Below are 27047 nucleotides of genomic sequence, written 5' to 3'. Positions count from 1 at the left end.
ATCCCTAACCCTACACTAATGTTAACTATTTTTAACCTTAACTATAGACCTAACCCTAAAACAGCTCCTCCAGGAGGTAAAGACTAGCAAAGTGACCTCTAATGTTATGGTCTTCGGTATTTCATGGTCATAGAAATACATTTGAACCACACACACAGCAACATTAATATTACATCAACCATTTTATGTCCTCATAAATTCTAAAATAAAGTAGGATATGAAACATAAAAGTTGTACGACAACAACTGTGGAGTCAATCTTTATAGGTGCCCCCAACCTAGATACAAAAAAATTGAGAGCACTTCAGCAGGGGTAATACTAGCTTCTTCATTTATTTATACCTTTCCATTTGTGAGTATTTTAGAAACATCTCTGAGATTTGAATTTGACAAACTGCAATTTTTGAGGAGGGAAAGGAGAGAGGATTACCTGCAGGACAAACTTCTGGTCGACGTAGCGTTTGGCCATGGAGGGCTGGAAGTCTGGGCTCTCCAGGAAACGCAGAAAGAACTCGTACACCAGCTAACAGAGAGACAGATGGCAGGAAGTCAGGCGTCATTTAGGCAACATGATGGTTGCTTCAAATGAAAGGTGAGAAAACTGCACCACATTTAGATGGTGATGCTTTGTACCAAATGATAACGACAGAGCGAGACAGGGAAAAGGATCTAACGTTGCTGTTTCATGACAGCTTGGACTTATGTCTTGAATCTTCTCTTGCTAAAGACGGAGAAGTGACTGTACGCTACAGCTAAATGTCATCTAGACAAACATCACATCAAGTCTGTTTAGGAGATGGGACAAGCTCTATTTTGTGATTCAGGCTGATAAAGCAGGTATATTTTCCCTTAAAGTGCAGTTTTAACTGATCTAAGGCTCAGGTATGGCGTGTTTGTGTGCAGATAAATGCTGAACGCTGCATTAAAAGCAACACCTGGTGGGAGTTGTGTGCATTATGACAACGTCCACCCTCCTAAATTTAGTATATAATATATAGAAGGACCCATTTGTCATGGCACTCGCTGACACTGCATTTCACTTTAATAACAAAGTAAATTCATTACAGCAGTGATTTTTGGTAAAAAAGGCCAACACATTTTGCTGAACATATCCTTTCATATAAGAGCAACTGTTGTTTTCTCCCTTTACCTCTGCAGGGGAAATGCATAAACTCATGTAAATCCACAGAATCTCATCGTAATTTTATCACAACAAGAATACCTGCAGATGCGGCCAGGAGGCCTCAAGTGTCGGCTCGTCTTCCTCGGGGTCAAACTCTGGATTCTCGCTGGGCGGGAGAGTCCGGAAGATATTTACCGAGATCTGGAAAACCATAAATGAGGAGGAGGAGGAGGGACAGAAAAAAAGGAAGTGGAAAAGATGAAAATGGATGAGGGGTGAAGGGGGGGATGGATACAAGAAGGGGATAAGGGGCGATGAGGGAAAAGCAGGTCAGAGTCAGAACATTAAAACACATTTTTTGACTAATTCTTAGACGTCATCATGCCGATTATCAGCATAATTATATACCACAGCATTAGTTTAACCAATCATCTGAAGAGATTTGTGTCACTGAACAACAATTTAGCTCTCAAGATAGATGCAGGATGAATATTTGGTGTTATAAAACAATATAAATTGTGTCCCATATTAAAAGAAAACCTAAGCATTAAGAGGGTTTCCACTAACCGGAGTCAAGCAAATAAAATACAGCTGTTTTAGGTGGGTGGCAGTATTGTGCTATTATGCCAGTCGGCAGCTGATGGTAAAAAAAAAAAATCTTGGTCTTCATGAATTGTTTTTTTCACATCAGCTAATGTCGGCCATATTTGATGCTGTTATGAGAAGAACAGCCTATAAGTCATGCAACCTGACTGCTCGCTATGTCATGATTTATTCAACAAATGCATTTACATTGCCCACTTGTGCATGAACTATATTGCAAAAAGCAAACGTGGTAAATCCCAGCGCCCCAATTCAGCAGCATTTTTTCCTCCGTCCTTCCCTTCTCTACACCGCCGCTTGTTTTAGTGAAACGTGTAACTGCGGGAAGCTATGGGCTCATTTCATGTGACCGTTTAAACCTCACTGGGATATAAAAAGGTCCTAATCATTCAGCCAGTCTTCCTCATATATGGTTCTCTTGACATTTAAATCCTATAAGGTTAAGACACATCAAAGCTGTGACTAACGTCACCTGACCTGTCATCTCTCCATCCGTTTCCTCTCATTTCCTTCTCACCTAATGTCACCCTCCTTCCTCCTCCTTTTCTCCACCTTTCTTTTCATTATTCTATCTATAGCATACATTTTATATATATTGTCTGCCTTAGTACAGCCTCACAGAGCTGCTAGCATGACTGTGGACATCTTGTTCTAACATTAGGAGCCAATTTCCATGATTTCCAATTGTGAAGTAACTTAAATTAGACTAAAATGACCCAAACTTTACAAAAATGGGAAACGCATTCCTCCCCTTTTCCTTTGTCCCCTCTGTCTTATCAGGGTTTTCATATCCTCTGCGTATAGTGATTCCATAGCATAAGCTATATCCTCTGTTGGCCTTCCTTTCCCATGTACTAGACACCCTAAATCTCTCCTTCCTCTCCTCCTCTTTATATCCTCTGGGACCTCTAGTGCTGTTTTGGTGGCCACACTCTCCACCACACTCCTTTCTTTTCCATCCCTCTCTCTCTCGCCATCTGTGCAGCCCATTGCTTCTTAGCACCCTTTACAACCATTCTATCTCTCCCTCCTTCCCCTTATCTATCTCTCCCTCTCTTCCTTTCTCCTCTCCTCTCTCACCACCTTTGTTTATAGCCTCTGGTGACTTCACCAGAGCTCCTCGGCTGGATATCACACTGTCTGCCACCTCTGTACCATCATCCTCTCATCCCTCTCTCCTCCTATTTTCTTGCCGTGGGCAGAGCTTCCAGGTGTTGCATTTGATGAGGATTGATTCACTTGTGGAAACGTTTTTTTCTGGCTTTCTATATTTCTTGTCCATCCATCCATTCAATTATTGAACCCTTTGCTCATCCACCATAAAGTTGTTTGTCACTGTCTGTGTTACAAATTTTTGGCGTTTGGATACTTAGCATTTACTCATCTGTCTTTCATTTCAAAACCTTCCTCTATCCATCCACTAGTCCATAATTTCAACCCCCAAACCTCCCTCCTCCCTCTCCCCTCATACCATCTTAATAGCCTCTGGGTAGAGAGGCTCTATGAGGACTCCTCTGCTAGTGGCCACGCTCTCCACCAGCTCATTGAGTGCCGCACGTTTGATCTCCTTCCCCTTCAGGTCAGCCACGCAGTCCAGGAAATCAAACAGCACACAGCACTGCTGCAGCTTCTTACAGAACAGGTCATGTAACTCTGCCACCGGGGCGTCTGGATGATTGAGAGGTAGGAAGAAAGAGAAAAATAGACATGTTAGACGAGCAGGTTAAAGGACAAAAAGAGGGCGATGCTGCTCAGCTAAAATGGATGGCGTTCCCGAAAGGCACTTTGTTTGATAGTGAATCGTTTGGGCCATTTATGAAAGTGGGAGTGTGAGGAAGCAAGCTGGAGTATACAGAGATGTATTCTAAAGGCTAGGTCTTCTCTCAAAGGTAATGAGGGAAAAAGAGCAGACTATTACTCTACAAACACATTTGTATCTCAGTCCTATTACCTGTCAGATTCGTTCTCCAGCTCTGTTCGTCACAACGAAACAATCTCCTACTGGCCGACAGATTAAAACCTTGCACCTCCAAAATCTCCACTTCTCATAGATATAGAGAAAGCATCTAATTTCCACGGATTACTGAACAAGTACAATGAGTTTTAAATTGATTCCACATGCCTGCGGGGGTGTGAAACTTAGCAGCTCGGCCTGTAAAGCATCATGCAAAAATGTAACTCAAATTAAAAAAAAAAAAATGGAACAAACACCAAGATAGAGTCAGAAGCTGTGACAGCAGCCAAATGGGAATGCTCGGTTCTTTTTCTGAGTAAGCAGATGATTGATGACTCAGTAGCTAAATACAGCAGTGAAATATCCAGACTTTAGATTGCTATATAAGCAAGTGAGATGTATGTGAGGTTTGGTTAGAACACTAATATGCTGATCTACATTGAAACAAATGACATAAAAAATACGCTGGAAATATAAAAACAAATGTTCTACATAAAGGTCTGTGACGGATTTGTGTTGAACCAAAGACTTTTTGTTCATGTTGCAGATATTTCAGACTGTATTCATATATTCATTACATGATATATGTTCAATTTCCCATAATTACCAAGAAAATGAAGAGAAGGTGAGATATAATGGCAGACCCTAAAGGACCTCATTACTGGATTTTTAACTGTATAACCACTATATCCAGCTTGACCTAGGTAGACCAGAATGTGGCACCAATTTCTTTTTCTTTTCCTTGTGCTGAACCATTTTGCACTTTTGACAAGTTTAGATGGGTGCACAATGCTTTGACACATGTGCAAAATAGTGTATTTTAGTGTGGTCTGTAATTCACAGTTCTCCTTTTTCTTTCAATTGGGGAAATTTGTCACTATTTCTACCCACAACACTATTAGGGGCTTATTTTTGATAATATACATACATTTAGCTATAAGCAAATATCCTCTAACTTCAGTTTATTCATTATCAGTATCAGAAATTGTTTTATCTAGTATTGAGGGATTACTGTATAAAAAACTGACATTATTTATGATGCCTAATAGCACACTTTCAAGCAATGAGTGAGTGAGTGACCCAAAACAGCATAAATTGTGACCCAAAACCTGAACGAGACACCAATTTCTGTGACACCACAAAGTGAATCCTGGTCCTATCGGAGTTACTGTAATTATGAGTTTCCAACTTGTAAACAGAGTTCATGTCACCAAGTTGTAGTTACAACTGGGAAATTGGGATTTATCTGAAAGTGCATCACGTTAGCCAAAGTCCATCATCTGATGTAATTAAACCCAAATTTTGTTGATATAATGTAATCAATGTACAGTATCTTAAAGCCTCATAGCCAACTCAGTTATCAAACAACCTTGAAAATGGGAATCTTTGCGATCCTTCCCATCCTTCTGACATAGCATGAATGCAGCATTAGTCTGGCCACCCCGATGACAATTGTTTGGCTTTGCCATTGGTAGCACTGGGACCAATTCCTTTCTATTTCCCTAATTTAGATAGAGACAGGATTCAACACTATTAGCATACAGAAGAAGTATTTGCAGCTTTAGTAGGGCTTCTGCACACAAAATACCTGGACAGAGGTTTTTCATTTTCACAACAAAGAAAAACACTCTGCTATCAAGACAGAGGTCAACCTGATAAACTGGTAACTCAATGTGCTTACAGGCTCGTGCAAATAATCTCCCTCTGTCCGTGAAAAACAATACATGTTACCAAGAGGATACTGCACAATGGCTGGGAAGCAGTCTAGACTGACTGTGCAGTTGGACAGAGGATGATCCAGTACTCACAGACACACACACACACACACAGTGGGAGCGGATTAGGTTTAACCCTTCTTAACCCCTAGGTGGGAGACACAGGAGGGGTAAAGGGGCTGACTGGAGCTCTTCCAGCCCCCAGACCCCCTCACCTCTTGTGGGCACACCAGGACCATCTGCTCTCTTTGGCACAGAGCTGCACAACAATAGACGAGGGCTGCCCTTTGCTTGAGGTGTCGAGAAACTAGACATATATTCTTGTGAGACCATGTGGCTTCTTATTCCCTCAATTATGACGAACTTTACAATCCATACTGTTAAACTGTCTGTATATTCTATAAGATATCTTTGTAATATGAGAACATCCACAAGAGTAACTTAAATCCAAGATTATGATCCTGATTTTCGGTCTAACAACTGGTAAACTGTTTGTGATCTTTTCCCTGAGTAAAAGCAATGGCGTGCACTGCATACATTTTTCAGTGACTTTTCTGTAACCTTCCTGGCAGCCAGCACAGTGTCTTATTTTGACCACTTTACATCTACTGTTCACCTCTATGAGCCTGTTCATTGAGCTGTGCTGAGTAGTCAATTTGTTCTTGAATTGCAGCCATTTCTCAGTGACTGGACAAACGTGTGACAGCCATGTTCACATGATTTTCTGACTATTTGTGATGAAAATCAAGTGTTAAAAGTTTAAAAGGGTGAACTGTTTCTTCCTCTGAGTGTGAGTCTAAATCTGAAAGGCAACCACAAATTGTATTTGTGTCTTTTGGTTGGGTCGAGATAAATGCTATTTGCAACTACCACTCTCCATCTTTTTAGAGTATCATCCTTTCCTTTCTTTCTCCACTTCTCTATTTTATTTCCCCCTTCTTTGCTCGGCCCCATCTTAATCTGCCTCCTCCTATCCCTCCTATCTCTTTGTCCTTCTCTCCTGATTCCTCCCTTCCTCCCTCCCTCCCCTCCTGCTCTCCCTCTGTAGACAGACTGTGAAGGTGAAATCTAATCCATTTTTAATGGAGAGTAATTGTATGAAGATGTGCCGTGCTGGGACTGAGAAAAAAAAAGAACAGAGCGAGGTGAAAAGATGAAGGGAATAGAAAAATCACGTATGTGTGTTTGGGACACAAGAGAGTGAGATGGGAGGTGAGAAAAAGAGAGGGAAGGATGAAGGAAATGAAGAGACTTGGTGGGTCATGTGAGAGCAAGTGTGGGAGAGAGCGAATGAGGGAGCTGAGATGAAAGTACAGGGAGTTGACAGGCACAGACGGAACCACAATACATGTTTTGAGGCAGAGAAAATGAATAGAATCACTGACATGGGGTCGGTAAACAGGCACAAACTGTTTTTTGGGTTATGTTTGCTAAACTGGCCACTGGTGTTACCTTACTGTCTGTAATTGTGTCACATGCAGGTAGAAATGTGTCAAAAAAATGGATAAGTGTGCAAGGAAAATGTCTGAAGGCACGAACAGGCAGTGGAGAAATAAAACTATTCATACTTATTATATATTGAGCAAAAGAGAATTTAATTTTTTTACTTGTGGCTGCGATATTATTAGGTCATCGCGGGTCACTCAAGACTCATTTATTCAAAGCAGCTTTTAATATCACATCAGTGCATTGATTAGAATATTAACTGAGATCTTAATCACAGCAAGTGAGGCCTTTTTGAGTGAGCTAGTTTCATGTTTCTGACAATCCAAATTAGTGTTTTGAATCACTAACGTGCCTGTCTGTGATTATAGATTCAAAAGTACAACTCTAAATGCTTGTAGTGAAATCAAATTTCATTATATTTCATATCTGGTGCGGCCATTTACACAAGAGCGTCTTTTATCTGCAGTCATAGTCGATAAACGTTTTGAGTTTTTGGCTCTGAAAGCAAATATTGCACGTAATACTTCAATTACTGTGGTTGCAGTGTACAGACCCCCTTCTGCCTCCTCCTCAGCTATTGATGAGCTAGCTGATCTCTTAGCTCCTTATATAAATTCATTTTAGGGGATTTTAATTTAAACTGGATGAGCTCTGACTCTGATTATCTAAAAGAAGTCTGTAAAAAACTTTAATCTCTCACAGCTAATTACTGATCCTACCGGGCTAAACTTAAATGACTTCTCCAAATCGACTTTAATTGACTTAATTTTAACTAATAGAAATGACAAAATCACTAAATCGGGAGTATTGAGCTTGGTTTTAGTGATCATTGTCTGATAGCTTGTATTAGAAATACAAATATAGAAAAATAATGCCCTTGCATGGTGATTAGTAGGAATTTTAAACATTTGTTGAGAAAGCCTTTCTGTCTGATCTCTGTGAAAGTGACAATCATGATACTTTTAAAATCCCTGATGTTGACTTAGCTCTTGACCACTTTTGTAAGTCTTTTAATTCTGTAGTTGATAAGCTTGCACCCTTTAAAAAACATAGGGTGCAGAACAGGTCAAGTCCCTGGTTCTCTGCTGAAATCTCATCCTTGCCGAAAGAGAGAAATAAAGCCTGAGCTCTTGCCAGGCTTACTGGCGAGCCTGGTCACTGGCTTACTTTCAGACACCTTAGAAATAAATGCACCGTCGCAATAAGGAAGGCTAAAGCTAATTATTATTTGCTTTTAATTCCAAATTCATATTCAAATCCATCAAAATTTTGGAAGGCAGTGAATTCTCTGAACCGTAAGTCTTCACTCTCATTTCCTCCTCTCACGTCAGCTGATGGATCCTCAATATCAGATTATAAAGAGATTTGTGGTGCTTTTAATAAAAAGTTTTTAGCTGCTGGCAACATCTTTCAAGAAACTTTTACAGGACCCCCTCTGCCCACTACTTCTCCTGACTCTCAGACGATGCCAATGCCTCGTTTTACGCTACAGCTCTTCTCTTCCGATGACATAGCCACTACCTTATTAGCATTGGATTTGAAATATTCAGTTGGCGAGGATAAACTTGATCCTTACTTCTTAGAAGCTAGCGGCCCCAATTGTAGTAAGCTACAGTACATAACATATATTTTTAACCTTTCTGTCTTATCTGGTACAGTTCCCACGGTTTGGAAGGCTGCCTATGTGAGTCAGCAGTGTGAATTAATAGGATCTGTTAAATCTGAATTTGTTCAGGTTGCAAAAGGTGTCCCACAAGGCTCAGTCCTTGGTCCTGTTCTGTTTGCTCTTTATGTAAAAGGTATTGTTTCTGTTGTAACTGGATATAATATTCATCTTTACTCTAATGATCAAATTTGGTGAGTAAACTAAGGCAATCAGTTTTAGACTATGGCGACATCTTGTACAGGCATGCTTCAGTTGCGACTTTAAAGCCCCTTGATGCTGTCTACCATTCTGTACTCAGGTTCATTACTCAAAATGTTTACAACACTCATCACTGCATCCTGTACTAAAGGTTGGGTGGTCCTCTCTCTCTGAGAGGCAGGATTTGTATATGTATTTGTTTATTTACAAGGCCCTTATTGGAAAGCTACCTTCTTATATTACTTCCATGATAGTTTGGTCCACTGGACCACATTACACTAGGACTAATGACTTACACTCCATGTTCCTCGTGTTCATACACAGCTTGAAAGAACTGCTTTTGACATATTTGCACCATCGACCTGAAACACACTACAACTCTGTTTGTACCTGCTTTAACTGATTTTGTTGTTACTTTATTTATTAGTTGTATTTATATGTTTGTGTTAATTGACTGTCTTCTTTCTTGCTCGACGTCATTGTAAATGGCTTTGCCCTCAATGATTTTCGAGTTTAAAATACAGACAAAAAAAAATCAAGAGGTCTAAAAGGTTGAGGTTTATAATCTTTTTGAATGGAGGCCTCCTCCACATGGCACACAAAAATTGAAGTTACCATGATCATAAATGCAACTAAATATGAAATAAAGAATAAATAAGAAAGGCAGGTATACACGCCTGATTTATAAATGTTATTATTTCATTTATTATGTTAAGCTATCAGTGCTGATGCACAGTGCTTGGAGTTTTGTATTCTTCTTTGAATTTCTATAGTTCTTCATATGGCTGTGCAGATAAAGAATCAAAATGCATATCCACAAAGAATAATTAAATATTCATTTTTTGTCTTTTGTTTCTCTTCAGTTATTACCTGAATAATTTACAGCTCTACATTTTCTTTTTTAAAGCTGCTCTCAACACTATGTTTAAATAAACAATGGATTTTCATGTTACCTGTAACTGAGGACTTGAACTAAAACTTGATTTCATAGTAAGTGTTACAGTGGAAATCATGATATATGAGATTGAATTACATCAGAAAGATCTTCAGTTAAGCAATTTGCTCTGCAGTTTTGTCACTCATTAATTGACATAAATTAAAAGACATAAATGTGTTAGCCATTAACAGATGTCCATCCTGCATGTCAAGTCTTGCACATACAAAGACTCTTTGGGCTTTACAGACCCACGTTAACAATAGTTCCCCAGCCCTGGCTAAGAGGAAGATAAAAAAAAATCCTTTAGTCTAGTAGATATTACACTGAGAAGCTTGTATCACAAAACAAGCAACTCCTTGTGTGTGTTGCAATAAAAATTCCTTCTATCCCTGTTTGGATAAGTTCCCTTCACCCATATTTTTCTCTCCTGGAGCAGTGTATTAATGTGATGTAAACAGATGAATCATCCCAGTTTTTCAATAGTATCTCCTAAAACAGTCCAAATGATTCTACTGTCTGAACTTTATCCTCTACAGACAGAGAATTTAAAATGCCAGAATATTGCATTTATATGCAGTTGTGTACCAACAAAACCATAAAAAGAATGACTTCTACAACAATCTGTATATCTGAATAAAAGCCCTACATTTAGGTGTAAAGAATAAGGCTGGCAGTGTGCTATATTTTCTTATTATCAACAAAATCCCATGAGAAACAAATATCTCTCATTACTTTCCAACTTCCCTTCCCTGTCTGTGGCACTCAGCCCAAAGACCAACCACTCCTAGTGAAGATAAAAACACTTCACAAATACATAGTTTCATTTACTTTAATTTTCTAGGACAACTGGGCACTGTAGTTTTTACAAAACGTTACCAAAACATGAATAAACAGTGTTGTTTGTTGGGGACTATTTTCAGCTGCCGATTAACACACATTTGGTGCACTAGTGAGTATTTACAGCAGTGGGGTGGGTGTGGAATTAACTCAAAATAAAATTCAGTGCCCATAATCACAGCAGTTAAAGAACATGTCATCCAGTTCAACAGTGTAGCTCATTACTGTGTATTTAATAGTTTTTAGACAACTATGACACAGAGAAAGAAGCTACATCAGGCTTTTGGCTACATTTCTTAGCAGGATCAATTGATCGTTAGTTCAGGTCTGCACATGGGATTTGTTGACTGTAAGACAAATATAGAGTATAGATTATCATCAGACTGATCCTTTAAATACATAGAGGAGGAAAAGATGGGGGGAAAAAGCAACCTGAAACATAGAGAGGAAAAAAAACAGCATGTGACGTAGAAAAGATGGTGAGAGAGGAGAGGAGAGGAGAGGAGCGGGGTGGATTTGGTAAAAGGAGCAGCAACATATAAGAATGAGCAGTGCCAAACACTCTGCAACAGCATCAAAACACAAACACACACAGCTGCACAAATCTAAATATAGAGCTGCTGGAGAGAGACAGAAAGAGAGAAGAGGAAAGGAGAGGAGAGAAGAGGAAAAGAGAGGAGAGGAGAAGAGAGGAGAGGAGAGGAGAGGAATGGAGAGGAGAGGAGAGGAGAGGAGAGGAGAGGAGGGGAGAGGAGAGGAGAGGAGATGAGAGAATCTCGGGAGGAAACAGGAGGGAGGAGAGGGGAGTGGTATGGGGTTAAAAGATGACATCATCCCCTTCCTCGTCCTCTCATCTTTCCATCACTAGGTGCCTCCCTTCTCCTCCCTCCCTCCCTCCCTCCCCTTCGTCACTCCCTCCATCTTTTCCTTCCTCTCCTCCACCCATCTATCTCTCCAAGGCTTTTTCTTTTTGTTAAATGAGCGAGTACAGCTCTAGTCTTTAAATAACAGTTATTCTGTTTGGGTCTGAGTATGTGTGTGTGTGTGTGTGTGTGTGTGTGTGTGTGTGTGTGTATAACAGAGAGTCACAGAAAGCAAGGAGGACAGCTTCTGTTTTAGCTACCATCCGAGCCGCCTCTGCACCTCTGTCATTAAGCACACACACTCATGCTCAATGCACAGACACAGTGACGCAGAGAGGAAGAGAGGATGGGGAGGGAGGGGAAAGGGGAGAAAGAGGCAGATAAAGAAGGAAAGCAAGAGAAACACGGTTATAAATAGTATACGGGAACTACAGCAGAGAATTGAGAGAAGTCAGGGCAGTATAAATATCACCTTAAGGGGTTTAAGTGACGTGCTGTAAGTCCATCTCTAAATAATCTAATCCGCCTAATAACACACGTTCTGTCCACATCATGACAAACATGTACACCATTATCCATTATCCCGCTCATAAACAGAGTGATTAGAAAGGAAAATGAGGGGGGATGTTATCACATGTGATTGACTACATCCCCCTCCTGTCTCCCATCCTCAGATTTTCAAGAAGACTGAGGAGTAAGCAGCAATTTACCTGCTGAGAAAGAACAGGACGAATCATCCCGCTGCTTTAAATTAGAGCAGGAAATACTTGGAAGTCGTCACTTGGTGATGGTACTGGGAATGGGTAATGAGACCGGCTGGGTATTATTAGCATACAACATGTGAATAGAGTTGTATGTACAGTCTGTTACTGATAATCAAGTCTGTCCTGCTGACAAAAATGGACACATAATGGACATGTTTGTGTTCTCTGTCGAGGATGAGGTGTTTTATGCCTCTCTGTCAGCCTGTCTGTCTGACAGCAGGAGATCTTGCCATAATATGAACAGATTTTTATGACATTTGGTGGACAGATCGGTCTTGGGCCAAGAAACAAGTCATTACATTTTGATACTGATCTGGATCTGGAATTTGCACTCCACTCACTAAAATAATGAAAATAGAGACGAAATCCCATGATCTATTGAATGTTTGCAGGTTCAAAAACTTTTCAAAAAAAGTTTCACCTAAAATTACAGGAATTCAGTATTGATGGAAGTTTGTGACTGACGTCTAGGTTTTGAGAGAGTGACAACTTTTTTTTTTTATTTGTTGGGCAAAGATGCACAGATGAGACATTTTGAGTACATAAAAAGAGGATGTAATCATAATGGCACAAGCTTCCAAAATGTTTAACTCTATCTTCAGACAGAACACAGACAGACGGATAATTTCTTTCTACAATATCTGCGAATGGCAACTACAGTATGGTTAAGGTTAGGGAAAGATCACAGTTGTGGCAAACTAACAAGGTTAAGGTAAGGTTAAAGCTGCACTAATCAATATTTTTTATATTATTAATAGATCAAATGACTATGTGTAATGTGAAAGGGGATGCTTGTAGTGACAACCCCACAGAGAATTATCACCTGATTGCGGGTCCCTTCACCTCTACACAGTGTTAGTGTCTTTCAGCAAGTTGTTTTGGTTTTACAGCCTCCAATTTGGTTCAGTCTCACTGCTTTATCAACCTCGTTTCCAGCAGCGACAAAGCTCAAACAAACCACCGCACACTACTTGCCAGCACCAAACAACAGACAGACAAAGTTAGTAACTAGCTAGTGAACATAGAGGAGGATTTAGCAGCTAAAGACCTAATTATGTTTCTTAGGAGTTGGCTGAGACTACAATAGACCTAAAAGGGAAGTAACATTCATCAGGATGCCAGAGAAACAACTGTAAATGTGTGCTAATGTTTCTCCATATCTGCTGGATGTGTAAATAAGTAACTCATTGCTAACATGTTAGTCATATCTACATTATACTGTAAGGTGATAATATGTCAGTGTTGTTTGAACAGCTTGTTCCACTGCCTACAAAGGAGGAAAAAATCAATTCAGGCTGCTTCAAGGTCTACTTACTGGCTTCTATTGGAGCTTTCAGCCACATCTCACACTCCTCATCAGCAAATTGAAGTTGTTATCACATGACGTACTGTAAGTGTGGAACCTCGGTCACATGATAACAAGTGGTCGTATGCAGCAGGGAGAACTGTACCAACTTCAGTTTGCTATGAAGAATGAAGAATGTGAGATGGTGTTGAAAGCGCTGAAAAAAAGCTAGTAAATGGACCTTCAGTTAAAGCTCATTGATTTTAAGAGATATTATGTCAAAAATAGTGACATTTAAGATTCCTGCGAAATCAATTTCACCTAAAAAGAAGCTGTCTTTAGGTTCAGTGTTGATGGAAGTTTGTGCTTACTGACTTCTAGTTTAACAAAAGTTTGGTTAAAAACACAGGTGTAAAATACCTTAAAACAGGACGTAATTATTATGATTATGATTCCAAATTACAATAAGACATCTACCATCTGAAAAAATATAAATCGGTGAAGTAAAACTCATTAATGAAAAACAATGAAAGTGACAGTTACTGTATCTGAAGACCTTTTACAACAGCATTGTGTTTTTGATGGCAGTAGATTTCAAAACATGGCAGAAAGTCTTTATGCACTGTATTCAATGGATGCATAGACAGAAAAGTCCCATTCTCTCTGTGACAAAGGCTGTGAGAGGAGGATAAGTCATGGCAAAAGATTAAGAGGCGTGCTAAGCCCATCTTTAAATAATCCAATGTTTCTAATAATACACGTTTCCACCACACAGCATACTGGTTAGAGACTGTCTGGGTGTTACAGGCTGTGGTTCATAGCTGTACGATGCGTTGGCTGTAATTTTTGTTGTTTACTCTCCCTATAATCAGCTGAATCACTATCAATAAATAGATTTCCATGAGCATAAATAAAACCAGACTTTCACAGCTGTTTGAGTTACCTCTTCTCTTCTTTCCAAAAAATCCAAATTCTCCTTGACCGCATGACTAGCAGGCACTTTAGATATTAAAATGATCCCCTGAGAGCAATATTTGCAGCCTGAAATGCAAACACAAATTGGAGACAGTTCGTAAACAAATATGGGAGACGGTTATCCCAGCTGGAGACATCCTCGACATTTGATTAGCGGCTTTGTAACGCTCACTTGTTGAATAATAATTTGTCGGTTTGCTCTGCAGCATATAGGCTACATCACACAGTGTTTTCCTGCTGCTGCTGCTCGTCACAGACAAGGAAATGTGATTAATGAAAAAACAAATTCTCACATCTCCTAGTCCTTGATTAAGGCGATTATGTCCAACAAAATACACTTTTTCTCAGATATTCTGGACTGGCTCACAACACGTCACCTCTGCATGTCCAGTATTTGATTTTCTTTGTTTACTGCCTCCGAGACACAAGAGAATATTTAATAGTGAACGCCCGCAAAGGTGAAACTTGTGGTGATTCAATCAAAGAGCTTATTTGCCCGAGCATCAGCGTATTCCTTTAAGAATCAACTCTTTCTTCCGTGACACAGCAGTGGTTGTGCTTATTGCATCGCTAGCCGTTTCATTACATCCTCTCCTCTGCAATATCCTCTGGCTTTTTTTTTTTTTTTTTTTCTTATCTCACCATCGCTCCTCCTCCCACTCTTCCTCCTCCACCTGTCAACTTAATGTCCACTCATTTCCTCTTTGCTTATCCACTCCATTTCTACCCCCCCCCCCCCCCCCTCACTTTCTCTCCCTCTTTCCCTTTTAATTGATCTGAGACAGTCATAGAGCAAAAACTACTCCATGCCTTCTGTAACCCAATACCAGGCCCATCCAGCTGGCCTCTCCCTTCCACACACAAACACACACACACACACACACACACACACTCACACACACACACACACACACACACACACACACTCACACACACTCACAGTCATCCAATCTCCCACATACAATCTGTATGAGAAGGTGACTGTTTTACAGTAAACAGCACATTTAAAACAAAGCCTGCCATACGGCCATTACTATAATGTGGATACACACACATGCTAGACAAATTTAAAAAATGAAAACACACACAAACATCATATCTTCTCATGCAGGTTAACATGTTACATATTTGTCATTTCTGACAAGTACAGTAGAGTATTCACATTATGGCCTAAAGATGTAATAACCAAGCAAGGAAATGCGCCTGATTAATGGAGGGCTCTTTGTCAGAAACAGTAACTCGAGGTCATTTTCACTACATGAATCACTATTTCTGCAACATTCGTCTGTTAGGGTTACATACAGAACACTACAATAGTTTTCTTTTTTCTCATTACACACAGTTCTAACTGAAAGTATTAACAGTATCTAAGCAAACTTTAGATACTGTAAATATTACTGACTTTATGTTTCCTCTCTACTTTTGCTACTGTTAGACTATGTTTTAGCATTTAACATTATTCCATAATTGTTACATGTGCCCACACTGTTCAGCAACAGTTATATTTAACCACTGAGTTATTGTAACAGAAAACAGTCACTGAGCACTGTTAGCATTCCTCATTCAAGCTAATGTTTTATTATTATTTTTGTTGCTTTGTTTGTTTGTTTGCTGCCTTTTTTTGTCTAAAATTAAGGCCGGCTTACACAAAAATGACAATAACTTCACAGAGTTTATTCAAGAGCTATATTTGTGCCACTCCTGTCATATCTGTCTGCAAACTATGCTTCTTTTGGAGCAGTTTATACTCCGACATAGCTGGGTGCATAAGAGTGGATGGTGCGACACAGCTAATAAGTTACCAGAGTTGATGTGAAAGATTCACATGAATTTACTTCTTCCCCACAAGCGAATCCATTCATCACTGTGATTGTATTGAAATAAAATGATCTGTTGGTGTGACAAGATGTTTACAGTAAGTGAGTTAAAGTGTTACAGAATGGAAATGTTTAAAAATGTTCCTATTCAATGAAAAGAGGCTTTTTGAACATGAGTTTTCACATTTAAAAGCTTACTTTACTGTCTTTGTGCACCTCCATAAGGCTGAAACAGCATCTCCTTAAATCTTCTTCACTCTATTCTGTTTTATGAGGTGGTATTTAAGATTTTATAACGCATATGTCTGATGGCATGTTTTCCTTCTAATCTTCTCATTGTTAGCAGTGAAAATGGCCCACTTTTGAGTGCATTATGAAACACTAGCAGCGGTGTATTTTTGTTCTTCAGCAGACAGCAGTGGGAACATTACGCATTTCATAGCAGTCCATAGAAACAGAGGAACTACAAAAACACACTTTTGACCTGTTAACCAGCATCCAGTGGGCTGATAGCAAACACTGGACACATGTTAAGATGCAAAACTGAAAGAAACCCTTGTTTCAAGGCTACAAAAAAGATTCACCATTTGATGGTCTGCAATAAGGATCATTTCTGACTTTTTAATAGACTACAAGCACATGAACTGATCATTCACAATAACATTTTACCTACAATCTCTAACAACATTTATTTCCTCCTGTTATCCCACTCTGCATCAGCACACCATCTGTTCCTCTGTGCAACAGAGCCTGATTCACTTACGTTGTCTGTAGTGCTTGTCTTCTATCTGCAGGGTGTTTCGTGGGTTTTAGAGATGCTTAAATGCTAACGCCAGCCAGCAGGATGGTGTTTCGTGCAGGTACAGGAGATTTAACACTAACACTAAGCTCACACAACATCCTTTAGGGCCCGACAGAGTTATTTGAAGCCACTCAGCAGTTCTTTGTAAAGCCACAACTGCTGGAAGCCACTGATTGAAACATCAAGGACAGAGCTCATCACGCATGGCTATATTGTTGTATGAATATTCCTTTTGCATGGTTAAAATAGCAATTAGAAATGCTGGTGCTAGCTTGCATGCTGGATGTTGTTTGCACGCAACGTCTATCTATTAATTACTTGATGTGAGTGCTTTCCTATTGATTATTTTTTTGTTGAGCTGTTTCGAGGATTCAGCACCAAGATAAGCGTACTGGAGCTGAGCGTGTTGATTCATTTTCAAAACAGCAATTAGGCGTGCTGCTGTTCTGCGGCTCTGCTGCTTTCACATTGGTTTGGGAGATAATAATAAACAACTATCATCAATTTTTGATGAGAATAAATCCAACAACACATTTGACTGTAAGAAAATTGGACTATTCTACATTTTTTGGCTTCATCTGCTGCTGTTTTCCCGTTCCGACTGCAGGCCTGACAAAATTCAGTTTCTCTTTTAACTGGGACGATAAAAGTAGAGCCTCTCGTGACATGCAGTTTACAGGAATAGTTTTAGTATGATCATCTTGTGACTCACTAATACAGATACATTTTTGCTGATGCCCTAATTTTAAATTTAGAATATGAGGCACATTGTATGATTTTTTTAGTTAATAAAACAGGCACGCCATGACCTTTCTTGTATTGGGTCTCCTGTCCTGTCAGCTCAGGTCTATAGCGTTTACTATGGTCAAAAATGCAATCTGAGCTTTGTAAAACAGTTCAGCGGCGCAGGCTGGCAGGATGTGCCGCTGGGCCGAGCTGAGCAGAAAGTCTGTTTTTGTGTGTTTTCTCTCTGAGCTCCTGCTGAGGTAGCTGCTGGCTGCAACAATGTTCCCCAAAATTTCAAGATAGACCCGAACATGTCCCATGATCACCCTGCATACATATAAAGTTTGCAGAATGACAAAAACACACTCAGAGCTTAATAAATTCTACAATGTTTTTAGTACAGTTTCATCCTCACTCAGCTCAGAATAGATTAACTGACTCATTGAATAGTAAAACCCACAGAGGTCAAACCTATTCCCAACCTACATCCCTTATCGTGGTCATTTGCTACCCGGATTACATTTCTTCTGGTAATAACATTTCTATGCACTATGTGATACAATTTCTACCCTCGGTGAAAATATTTTTACTCCAATGATGATGTTTCTATCTAGTAATGGTGATATTTCTACACACAGTGATGGCTCTAATGTGATGGGTTTTTCTACTGGTAATCATTTTTAAAGATCCCCTGCAGACATGTTTTAAAACATATAAAATACTCTGCTTTGAATGATAATTTGTGTCCATGGTTGTTTTTACATAAAAAAAAAATTCAATTACCTTGTTAGAAATTCTTAAAATGACATCTACTTCTTCTCCCTTATTGAAAAATTCAGAATCTATGAATATGCAAATATTTTTCATTTCAGAAGTTTCACTGCTGGACACAAGATGTCTCCTACTTCACCGTTAAGTCTATTCTCAGTGTTTGTGCACTGGAGGCTTCATGTTTCTACATCACACTTGTGTAAGTTGCATATTGGACCATGATTGGCTCCAAACTAGTGGTGATGTCACAAATCCTGCTCATTTGTACACGCCTTAGAGTCAGATTTTCAGTGAGTGAAGAGAATCTTTTCACTTTCAGCAGATGAATGTGAAAACAGCCTTGAAGTGTTAAACTCTGCACATACATCATTCTGCAGAGTGAAGGTCAAACATCCAACTGAAGGAATAAGAAAAACACATTTTTGACCAGAGGGGGACTTTAAATATGTTTCTACCTGTGGTAATGACGTATTTCATATCCCTCAGGTGGATACTTTTTCACAAATACAGTCACACTGTGTGGATCATATTTTCACCTGGATGACTCATACTTTAAGTCAAACACCGATTGCAGTGCATGCTGAGTGCATATATAACGTGTATTAACAAACACACAGTTTTTATACATATTTTTCAAGAAGATTCAGACAAATTTTATGTTTCACAAACCACAGAGAAAACAGCAAAGGGAAATTTGGGAAATCTACAAATAAACTATAGAGGGATTTGTGGCCAGGCCTATCTCAAGGTCAAAGGAATCTGGTGCTGCATGATTGCTAGATCCTCAGAGATAACTGGTTCAATAATCTCAAAAATCATCCTGAACCACATTCATGCAAATTGTCTTTGATGTGTGAAGAAGGCATAAATCTTTATCATAAGTTTGTTTATCTGCTGACTAGATTTTGGACAGGAATGTGACCTTAGTCTGATTAGCCTGCCAGCGACAGCACAACACCCGTGACTGGGAAGCCTGACTGGTGTCTGTAGCCTCAGGGGAGAGCATCGCAGCTGGGGAGGAGCGCTGAGCTAACAGCCTGTGCTCTGGTTAGACTGAGAGCTGCAGTGTAACTGAAGACACAGAGGAGGACAACTAGGAGAGCCAAGGACCAAGCTAATAATCCACTCTGATCAAGATGCAACAAATAAAACCAGTTAAATATAGAATATAACCAGTTAGTTGTCTTCTATAGAAATAATTTTCTAAACAACCACATTAGCAGGTTGCTAATACAACACAGACAAATAGCTGAACAGCTAGCTAGCTAGCTCAATAACTAAAGAGACAAATGCCAAAAATTGAAAAATGCAAATATTTGCTGTTTTCCTTAATCCCACCATACTTTCTCCAAGCACAAAATTTTTTGTTTTATTCGACCAACAATCCAAAACCCCAAACTATTCAGTTTGATATCTTAGAGGACCAAGGAAAACAGCAAATATTCACATTAGATAGATACTGTTTCTCATTTTGTACAAATGTAAACTGTACAGAGATGACAGCCAGTTAACTCTACTGGACCAGTTTCCAGAAACATTACTTCCACCATTATCTTTACTGGACACCATCCTCAATTATTTCACTATTTAATGTGAAAATTAAAGTGGAGAGATACAGGGAGGAGAAGCTTCCACCGTGTCTAAAAACATTTTTGATACCCATCTGGTGGCTTCCTACTGTGTGACAGCAGATATTAAATATTTTAATTTGCATGGGTCCCACAGAAACACCAAGTTTATTGAGCCCTGGTGCCTCGGTTATGACTTAATAATCATCATCTCATTTGGGGCCCAGTCTAAAAATTTCAGCAGTACTTAAATTAAAGCCTATATTTCTAACAGGAAAATTTAGACAGTTACAACTGTAAAATAATGATAAAGGCAGTATTTCATACTAAATAGTTTGTAGTAACATTAAGAATACAGAAAGACAAGGTTCAGGCTTACAAAACTGAGAGGAGTGCTGTGTTTTTATGAGACAGACCTTGAAGGAAAAACTCACTCATAGATCACATGTTTTAAACAACTACATCCATTGATATAGAAATAAACTGCACACAGAGTGCAGCCACTTTGAAGTCCACAACTGGTCTAAGAACACAGTGTCCAGAAGGGGTTCATGCATGTGTTTGTATGTGTGGATGCACATATGCTGCAGGCCTGTGGCCAAACATGTAAAGGGGATTATAGGAAGCCTGTACCCTTCATCTGTCATCTGTGGGTTCATTGGCTGCCTTGACCATCCCTGCTGCTCTTTTATAGGTAAGTTTATTGTTTACTACGATAGTGTGGTCATCTCACCTGAAGAATCCGTGTCTACGGTTTATTCTTGTATCACTTAACAATTCATTTACTGAAAAAATCCTTCAGATATTCTTTACTGCAACTTTGGTGTGTCTCACTTCGGTGCATAAACTGTGTGCAGAAAATATCAGTAGCACAGTTATTATGCTGTGACACTAATCCCCTTTAGGGAAACTCTTGGAGGTTCGGAGGTCAGTGTCGACTACAGAACAGCAGCCCTGAAAGTCACTGGACGGAAAGTCAATGTGTGGATCAGTGACATTTCAGCAAGGTGGATCCGTGCTTGTGCAGGGTTTGAAGATTGCTCCAGGTGAATGGAAATCCGTGCGGGTGATGTCTATGCATTTCTAATTTTGGTGATTTTCACAAATAATAAGTAAGCCTGCTAACAAATAGTGTTAAAGCATTACATGTAAATGCATGAGTTGAGATTTCAACCCAATGAGAAATTGAAATGAAATTACGCAATGAGTAATGCCATAAATATCTACGATAAATTTTCTATGATATCTGTGCATGGCAACTACAGTATGGTTAAGGTCATAGGGAAAGATTGTGGTTACCGATACAGTAAATGCAGGTCTGTGTACATTAAAACTCTGGTCTCCAGCATAAAAGTCAGATGCGCTACACACACACATCCACCACACCCTTAATGCTCTGCGCTGGCTCTAAATGTTGGCATTGGTTGCTAATTTGTGAGATGCAGAATCATCAAATTTAAACATTATTTCCAGGATACTGGGCTGCATCTATCGTAGATCTGGTGCCAACTAGAAATCTTGCCACATACAACAATGCCTCTCAACAACCACTACTAAAGAGAGCTCTCCATGCTATCCTTTCCATGTTAAAAAGTCATTTTAAAGGCCAGTATCTTTCAAACACTACTGATGACAGATTTGCAAAGATACGAGCTGTGACTGCATTGCATTCTGGTCGACTGAGTTTACTGTCGATGCAGGAATCAGCAGCTCTGCCTCTTCTATGATGGATTTCTTTATGTCCTGATTGTTGAAATTTGTCCAAATTATTGAGGTTGTTGCTCTTTCTGAGACTAATGTCTAAAACTCAGTGTTTACTATTGGTAATTTTAAACATCTCCTGCTATTAATCTCCATTGTATCTGTGCTGAAAATGTACATATTTGGCTAGTCATCTCTGGAAATAAGAAAAATAAAAGATAAAACAACAAAATGGATCCATAAGAATGCACTGAACTTCACCAGTAGCTGTTTCTTGACAGCTTTTTCTTTTGTCATATCTTCTTTGTTGTTATATGTCCATGATGTTTCATATTCAGCATGAAACTACAAGCGAGAATGAAGCTTTGCTCAGAGTTTAAAGTGAAAGAGATGTGCCGCCGTTAACAGGAGGAGGAGTTGAAATTAACAATAGGAATGTGATTCCCTGGAGGGCAAAACACCCACAAGTCTGTCTACACTTGGCCTACATACTGCCCGTTACAGACTTCCCCACACCAGGCTTTTCTCCTGCGCCTGTGCTGCAGGATCTTACTATCAGTTCCTCCTGGGATCCAGAAAGAGTGCCGCAGCGGTGCAGCAGCCACGTAATAACTGGGACTTGTGTCAATGAAGGCTATAGGACGTATGCACAGAGAGGTCTGAGCCGAAAGTGTTGTGGAGTCGCGTCCAAAACCCTCCATCGTCATGCCGCACACGTCCATCACTCACAGACCAGAGAGGAAGTTAACGCTGGGTAAATGAGGTGTAAAAACACACATAAGAGCTTAAACACAGGAGCATGCACCTCATACCATCTCTAAAAGCAGAAAGGTCTTCTCTTCATAGAGGGTTAATGGAAAGAGATTGCAGGCTACATGAAAAGAGGAGTAACCTTATAAAGAGTGGTCAGAGGCATATATGAGGACTTCAAATGTGCCCTTGTGCTATACACACAGGCAAGAGAGATAGAGAAAGAAGACAACGAAGGTGAGGAACAGGCACAGATGGAGATGTAGAGCAGCTCTTGAGGAAACAAGCATGACAAATCGTGGAGGGACGGTGGTTTTGACTGAATGAGCCAAAAGAAGAGATGGAAAAATACAAATGTGGACAACTTTGACATGAGCTCGCTACCTGCATGCAATGTCTCACCAAGGAAATGTCTTTTCAGGGTTCTAGTCTGAACTTGAAGAGACTTGAGAGGTAATTTTATCAGTGATGAATACCTTTTCATGATACGCCCATTCACTATTGATGCAGAGGTTTACTCTAGGGCTGCAACTAACGATTATTTTCATTATGGATTCATCTTTTCAATTCATTTTTATATTAATTTATTAATGTGTAAAAGGTAACAAAGAGTGAAAAATTCCCAGAGCCCAAGGTGATGTTTTCGGATGTCTTTTCTTGTCAACAAAATAGTCCAACACCCAATGAAATTCCATTAACAATGTTATAAAACAGTGAAAAGCAGCAAATTGTCACATTTGTGAAGCTGGAAGCAGAAAATGTTGGGTATTTTTGCTCAATAAATTGCTTGATTCATTTTCTTGCATCATCCCTATCTTGGCTGGAGAAAAACTAAATCAAATCTATCTTCTGCTTCTTTTCTGTGGTTGTCTGTTTCTAACCACACCAAACCCCACCCAGGCCTGTCTGTCTGTCTGCAGGTTGAGCCCTGAGTCTGTAGTGGTCTGGCAGATGGAGACAGCACTACACTGGATTTGAAAATGAAAGAAAATGGGTCCAATGTCCTTTGTAGCATCGTGCCTTCAGTCTGAGATGATATCGAACAAGCTCCCATAGATCAAAGTGGTCTCTGTGTAGTAACAGCAGCTCTGGGATTAGAGCTATGGCAACAACACACCTGCAAATAGTACAGCTCCGACTGCCTATATGTAGGGATGTCATCAGTCTGAATGTCAGGATCTTTACATACCATATATCCAAATTATACAAGTTCTGTTCCTTAAATGATGTATTTTTGCTTAAGGGTTTGTATTGTATTTTTTATATGTGTGCACAAGTGGTTCAAGCTCAGTGATTCTGCATACATGAATTTGAACTTGAACATCTGGGCATTTCTTAGCCACTGTCTTCCAAAAAAAACACAAAAAATTTAAAAAATTAACTAGATTATAAGAATAAGAAAGAATACTGTGTTAGTTTGAGAAGGCTGTTGTGAAACCCTTTGAAATGTAAAGCTATTGGAGGCAACATACAGTAGTGTGTTGAGTGGATGATTGACAGAATTGACAAAAAAAGGACAAAAATTCTCTGTTTCTAACTCCTCAGACATGAGATTTTGCTGCTTTTCTCTGTTTCACATCATTATAAACTAAATTTCTTTGGGTTTTGGTCTGCTTGCCAGAGAGACATTTTTGAAGACTTCACCTTGGACTCTGGGAAATTGGGGTGGCCATTTTTCACTGTTTTCTGATATTTAATAGACAAGACGATTCATCTGGAATACAACTGGCAGATGAATGAATAATGAAAAGAGCAGTAACACTTTATTTTATGGGTCCCTTAGTTTCCGACTGATTTGCAGGATCTGTGTTCTCAATAATTTCCTATAAACATAACTGCTTTGTAACTGTTCATTATTAGGACATTTCTTTGAGAGAGGCTGGGAGAAAGTCAATGGATGTAACTTAACGTAAGGGGTTATGTCATTTCTTAGTAAATGGGAAACTGAGTCATTATATCATTTTTAAGAAAGAACCTAATATGCAACTACACACTGAAAAGTACGTTTTATTCTGTCAGTTAAAAATTGTTAAGAATCTAATTTATTAAGATGTTTTGCAAATTAATTCACCCAAATAGAACGAGACCAACAAAACCAACTTAGCGCTTTTTACATTTTTCTTACAATTTATTTCAAATTGCACCTAAAAATGTCCTAAAATTACACTGTTGCATACTGTAACCGCAAATTACTCAAAAAATGTCCAGGAAATTTGTATAAAATTGCGGCAACTGTAAAATGAAGCGGTACCAAAAGAGCCATTGCCCTGGTGCAGAATATTCCAATAGTGGGCCTTAAAAAAAAAACCCAAACCAGATCAGCTCCTGTCAGTTCAATAAATCAAAGCCATTGCTATCACCTCTGTCAGTCAAAAAGGACAAAAACAGAAAAGACAATATGAATCATTGGACACCTATCAATAGAAAATACAATACACCAATAGGCCTTCTCCACAGTACTGATCAATAGGTGTGTTATGTAAAGTCATCTGATGTTTAAATAATGAAGAAGACACACACAAAGTGAAAATAGAGCCTTTGATGGTGACCTTACTGGACTTTTCATCCCATGGTATCACTATAATATATTCTTGACATTGACCCACAGGACGGCTGCCACAGTAAATCAGTGCCTCACCTTTGAGCAGGGGCAGCGGTGTGAGCTCCACCTGGGAGCTCTGGTAGCGGAACTGGGAGGAGCTGTGGGACCTCCTCTGCCGGGCTCTGCGCATGGACCTGCGCGGGAAGCCGTCCACCTTCTCCGCTGAGGGCACCGAGAAGCTGGTGGTCGGCGAGGACGGGCTGGACGGAGGCAGCTTGGTCGTCTCCATGATGGCTGTAGATGGCGGTGGTGGTGGTGCTACTGCGTGCGTGCGTGCGTGCGTGCGTGCCTTTGCGCGTGTGAGTGCGTAAAGAGGCGTTTAAGAGGATGTACGGGTGAATGGAGGAGAGGATGGAGGAGTGGGTGGCTTTCTGAATCACAGATGGATTATCAATTGATCAGAATGAATAGACTCTCTGGAGTGGTGGTGGAGGAGGAGGAGGTGGTGGAGGAGAGGGGAGAGAGATACAGGGGGGAGAAGGTGCAGAGGCGGAGGAGAGGAGAGATATTTTCTGGATGTCCAGTCCCGTGTTGTGCGCCTCGCTGTCTATATCAGAGCCGGACTGGAAATGGCAGCAGCGGCAGCAACATCCCTGAATCTTCTATTTTTCACGCACAGATGAGAAATGGCTTGTGTATCATCCCCGTGGAGGAGCAGAGCCTGCACAGCTTCCAGATGATGCTCAGACAGGCGCGTCTCCTCACACACACACACACGCAAACACACACACGCGCACAGACACACACACACACACACACGCCTCTCTGCTGCTGTACTGGCGTCACACACAGACTAAATTTGGATGTTTATTTTCTACGATTAACCTATTGATCCTATAGCTCCTTATGTAGAAGAAAAATCAGTGTAATCAAGCACAGATGATCCTCCTCCTGCTTATCCAGAAAAAAAAACCCACACATAAACACTCCGGGTCAGTTTATAGCATATAACCTTCTCATCGATGAGACTCCTTATCAATAAAATCAGTGATCGGTCCTGGCGGTGGATGACGGTGATGATATCATAAAATCATCAATCTGGGCCCACCTCGGCTGCCGCATCACTGTTGTCCTTCTCGCTCGTTTTTAACGGATCCTCTGTTGACCGTTAAAACGGCCGCACCTGATTAATATTTTTTTTGGTTTTTCTCACAGGTTGATGATGTTGTTCTTCTGGCGGTTTAAACCCCTCCACACAGCCTCCTCCTGCCGTCCTCCAACCGTATCAGGGCGGGGAAACAAACGGTCCCTCACAGCGCCGACATGTGCAGGTCCTCCGCCAGCAGCGGCCGATGCAACACCGAGCCCCGCTGCGCCCTCTGCTCCTGTCTCCACCTCCTCGGTTAGAAAAAACAGAGAAGAGAAATAAAATAAAAGCAGCCGCTCCTCCGCGCGGCGGCAGCTCAGAGAGGAAAAAAACTGAAGGCCTGTGTTATACAATAGCACCCCGTCTGTGTCTGTCAGACTGACGCGTTCTGCTCCTGTCCCCCTTCTCGGTTCCCGTTATCCGGTCGTCCTAGAGTCTCAGAGAGCTGCGTCAAGACGCACGTAGTGAGCCCGGAAGACACAGGAAGTAAGACGACCTGTCTGTCAAAATAAGAATACAATACAATACAATACAACTGAATACAGTACAATAGAATAGAACAGAACAGAACAAAACAGAATAGAATAGAACAGAACAAAACAGAATAGAACAGAACAGAACAGAACAGAACAGAACAGAATAGAATAGAACAGAACAGAACAGAACAGAACAGAATAGAATAGAATAGAATAGAATAGAATAGAATAGAATAGAATAGAATAGAATAGAATAGAGTAGAATAAACTTTATTGTCCAGCCCAGGCAGGAAAACTGTTGTTGGTCTCACCAGTAAAGTATAAACATACACAAGATGAAAACATCACATTAACAGAACAAAGATCTCAGTTGTACATCAGT

The 27047-nt window shown here is 40.0% G+C and overlaps 1 protein-coding gene across 1 annotated transcript in view; it reads right to left on the bottom strand.

The window, feature by feature from the left end:
• ppp2r5b (protein phosphatase 2, regulatory subunit B', beta) overlaps window positions 1–26657 on the bottom strand; it is a 40250-nt gene extending 13593 nt beyond the window's left edge. The window contains exons 1-4 of the mRNA XM_042401605.1: window positions 25139–26657; window positions 3197–3393; window positions 1222–1323; window positions 430–522 (exon numbers count right to left, since the gene is read on the bottom strand). Coding sequence (XP_042257539.1) covers window positions 430–522; window positions 1222–1323; window positions 3197–3393; window positions 25139–25331 — 585 coding nt within the window. The 5' untranslated portion in view covers window positions 25332–26657. The remainder of the gene's footprint in view (window positions 1–429; window positions 523–1221; window positions 1324–3196; window positions 3394–25138) is intronic.
• Window positions 26658–27047: the final 390 nt, after the last annotated feature.

Source organism: Thunnus maccoyii, chromosome 22, assembly GCF_910596095.1.
Source record: "Thunnus maccoyii chromosome 22, fThuMac1.1, whole genome shotgun sequence".
Taxonomy (NCBI): Eukaryota; Metazoa; Chordata; class Actinopteri; order Scombriformes; family Scombridae; genus Thunnus; species Thunnus maccoyii.
Note: the sequence above shows the minus strand (reverse complement) of the source record. Positions and strands in the feature narration are given on the sequence as shown.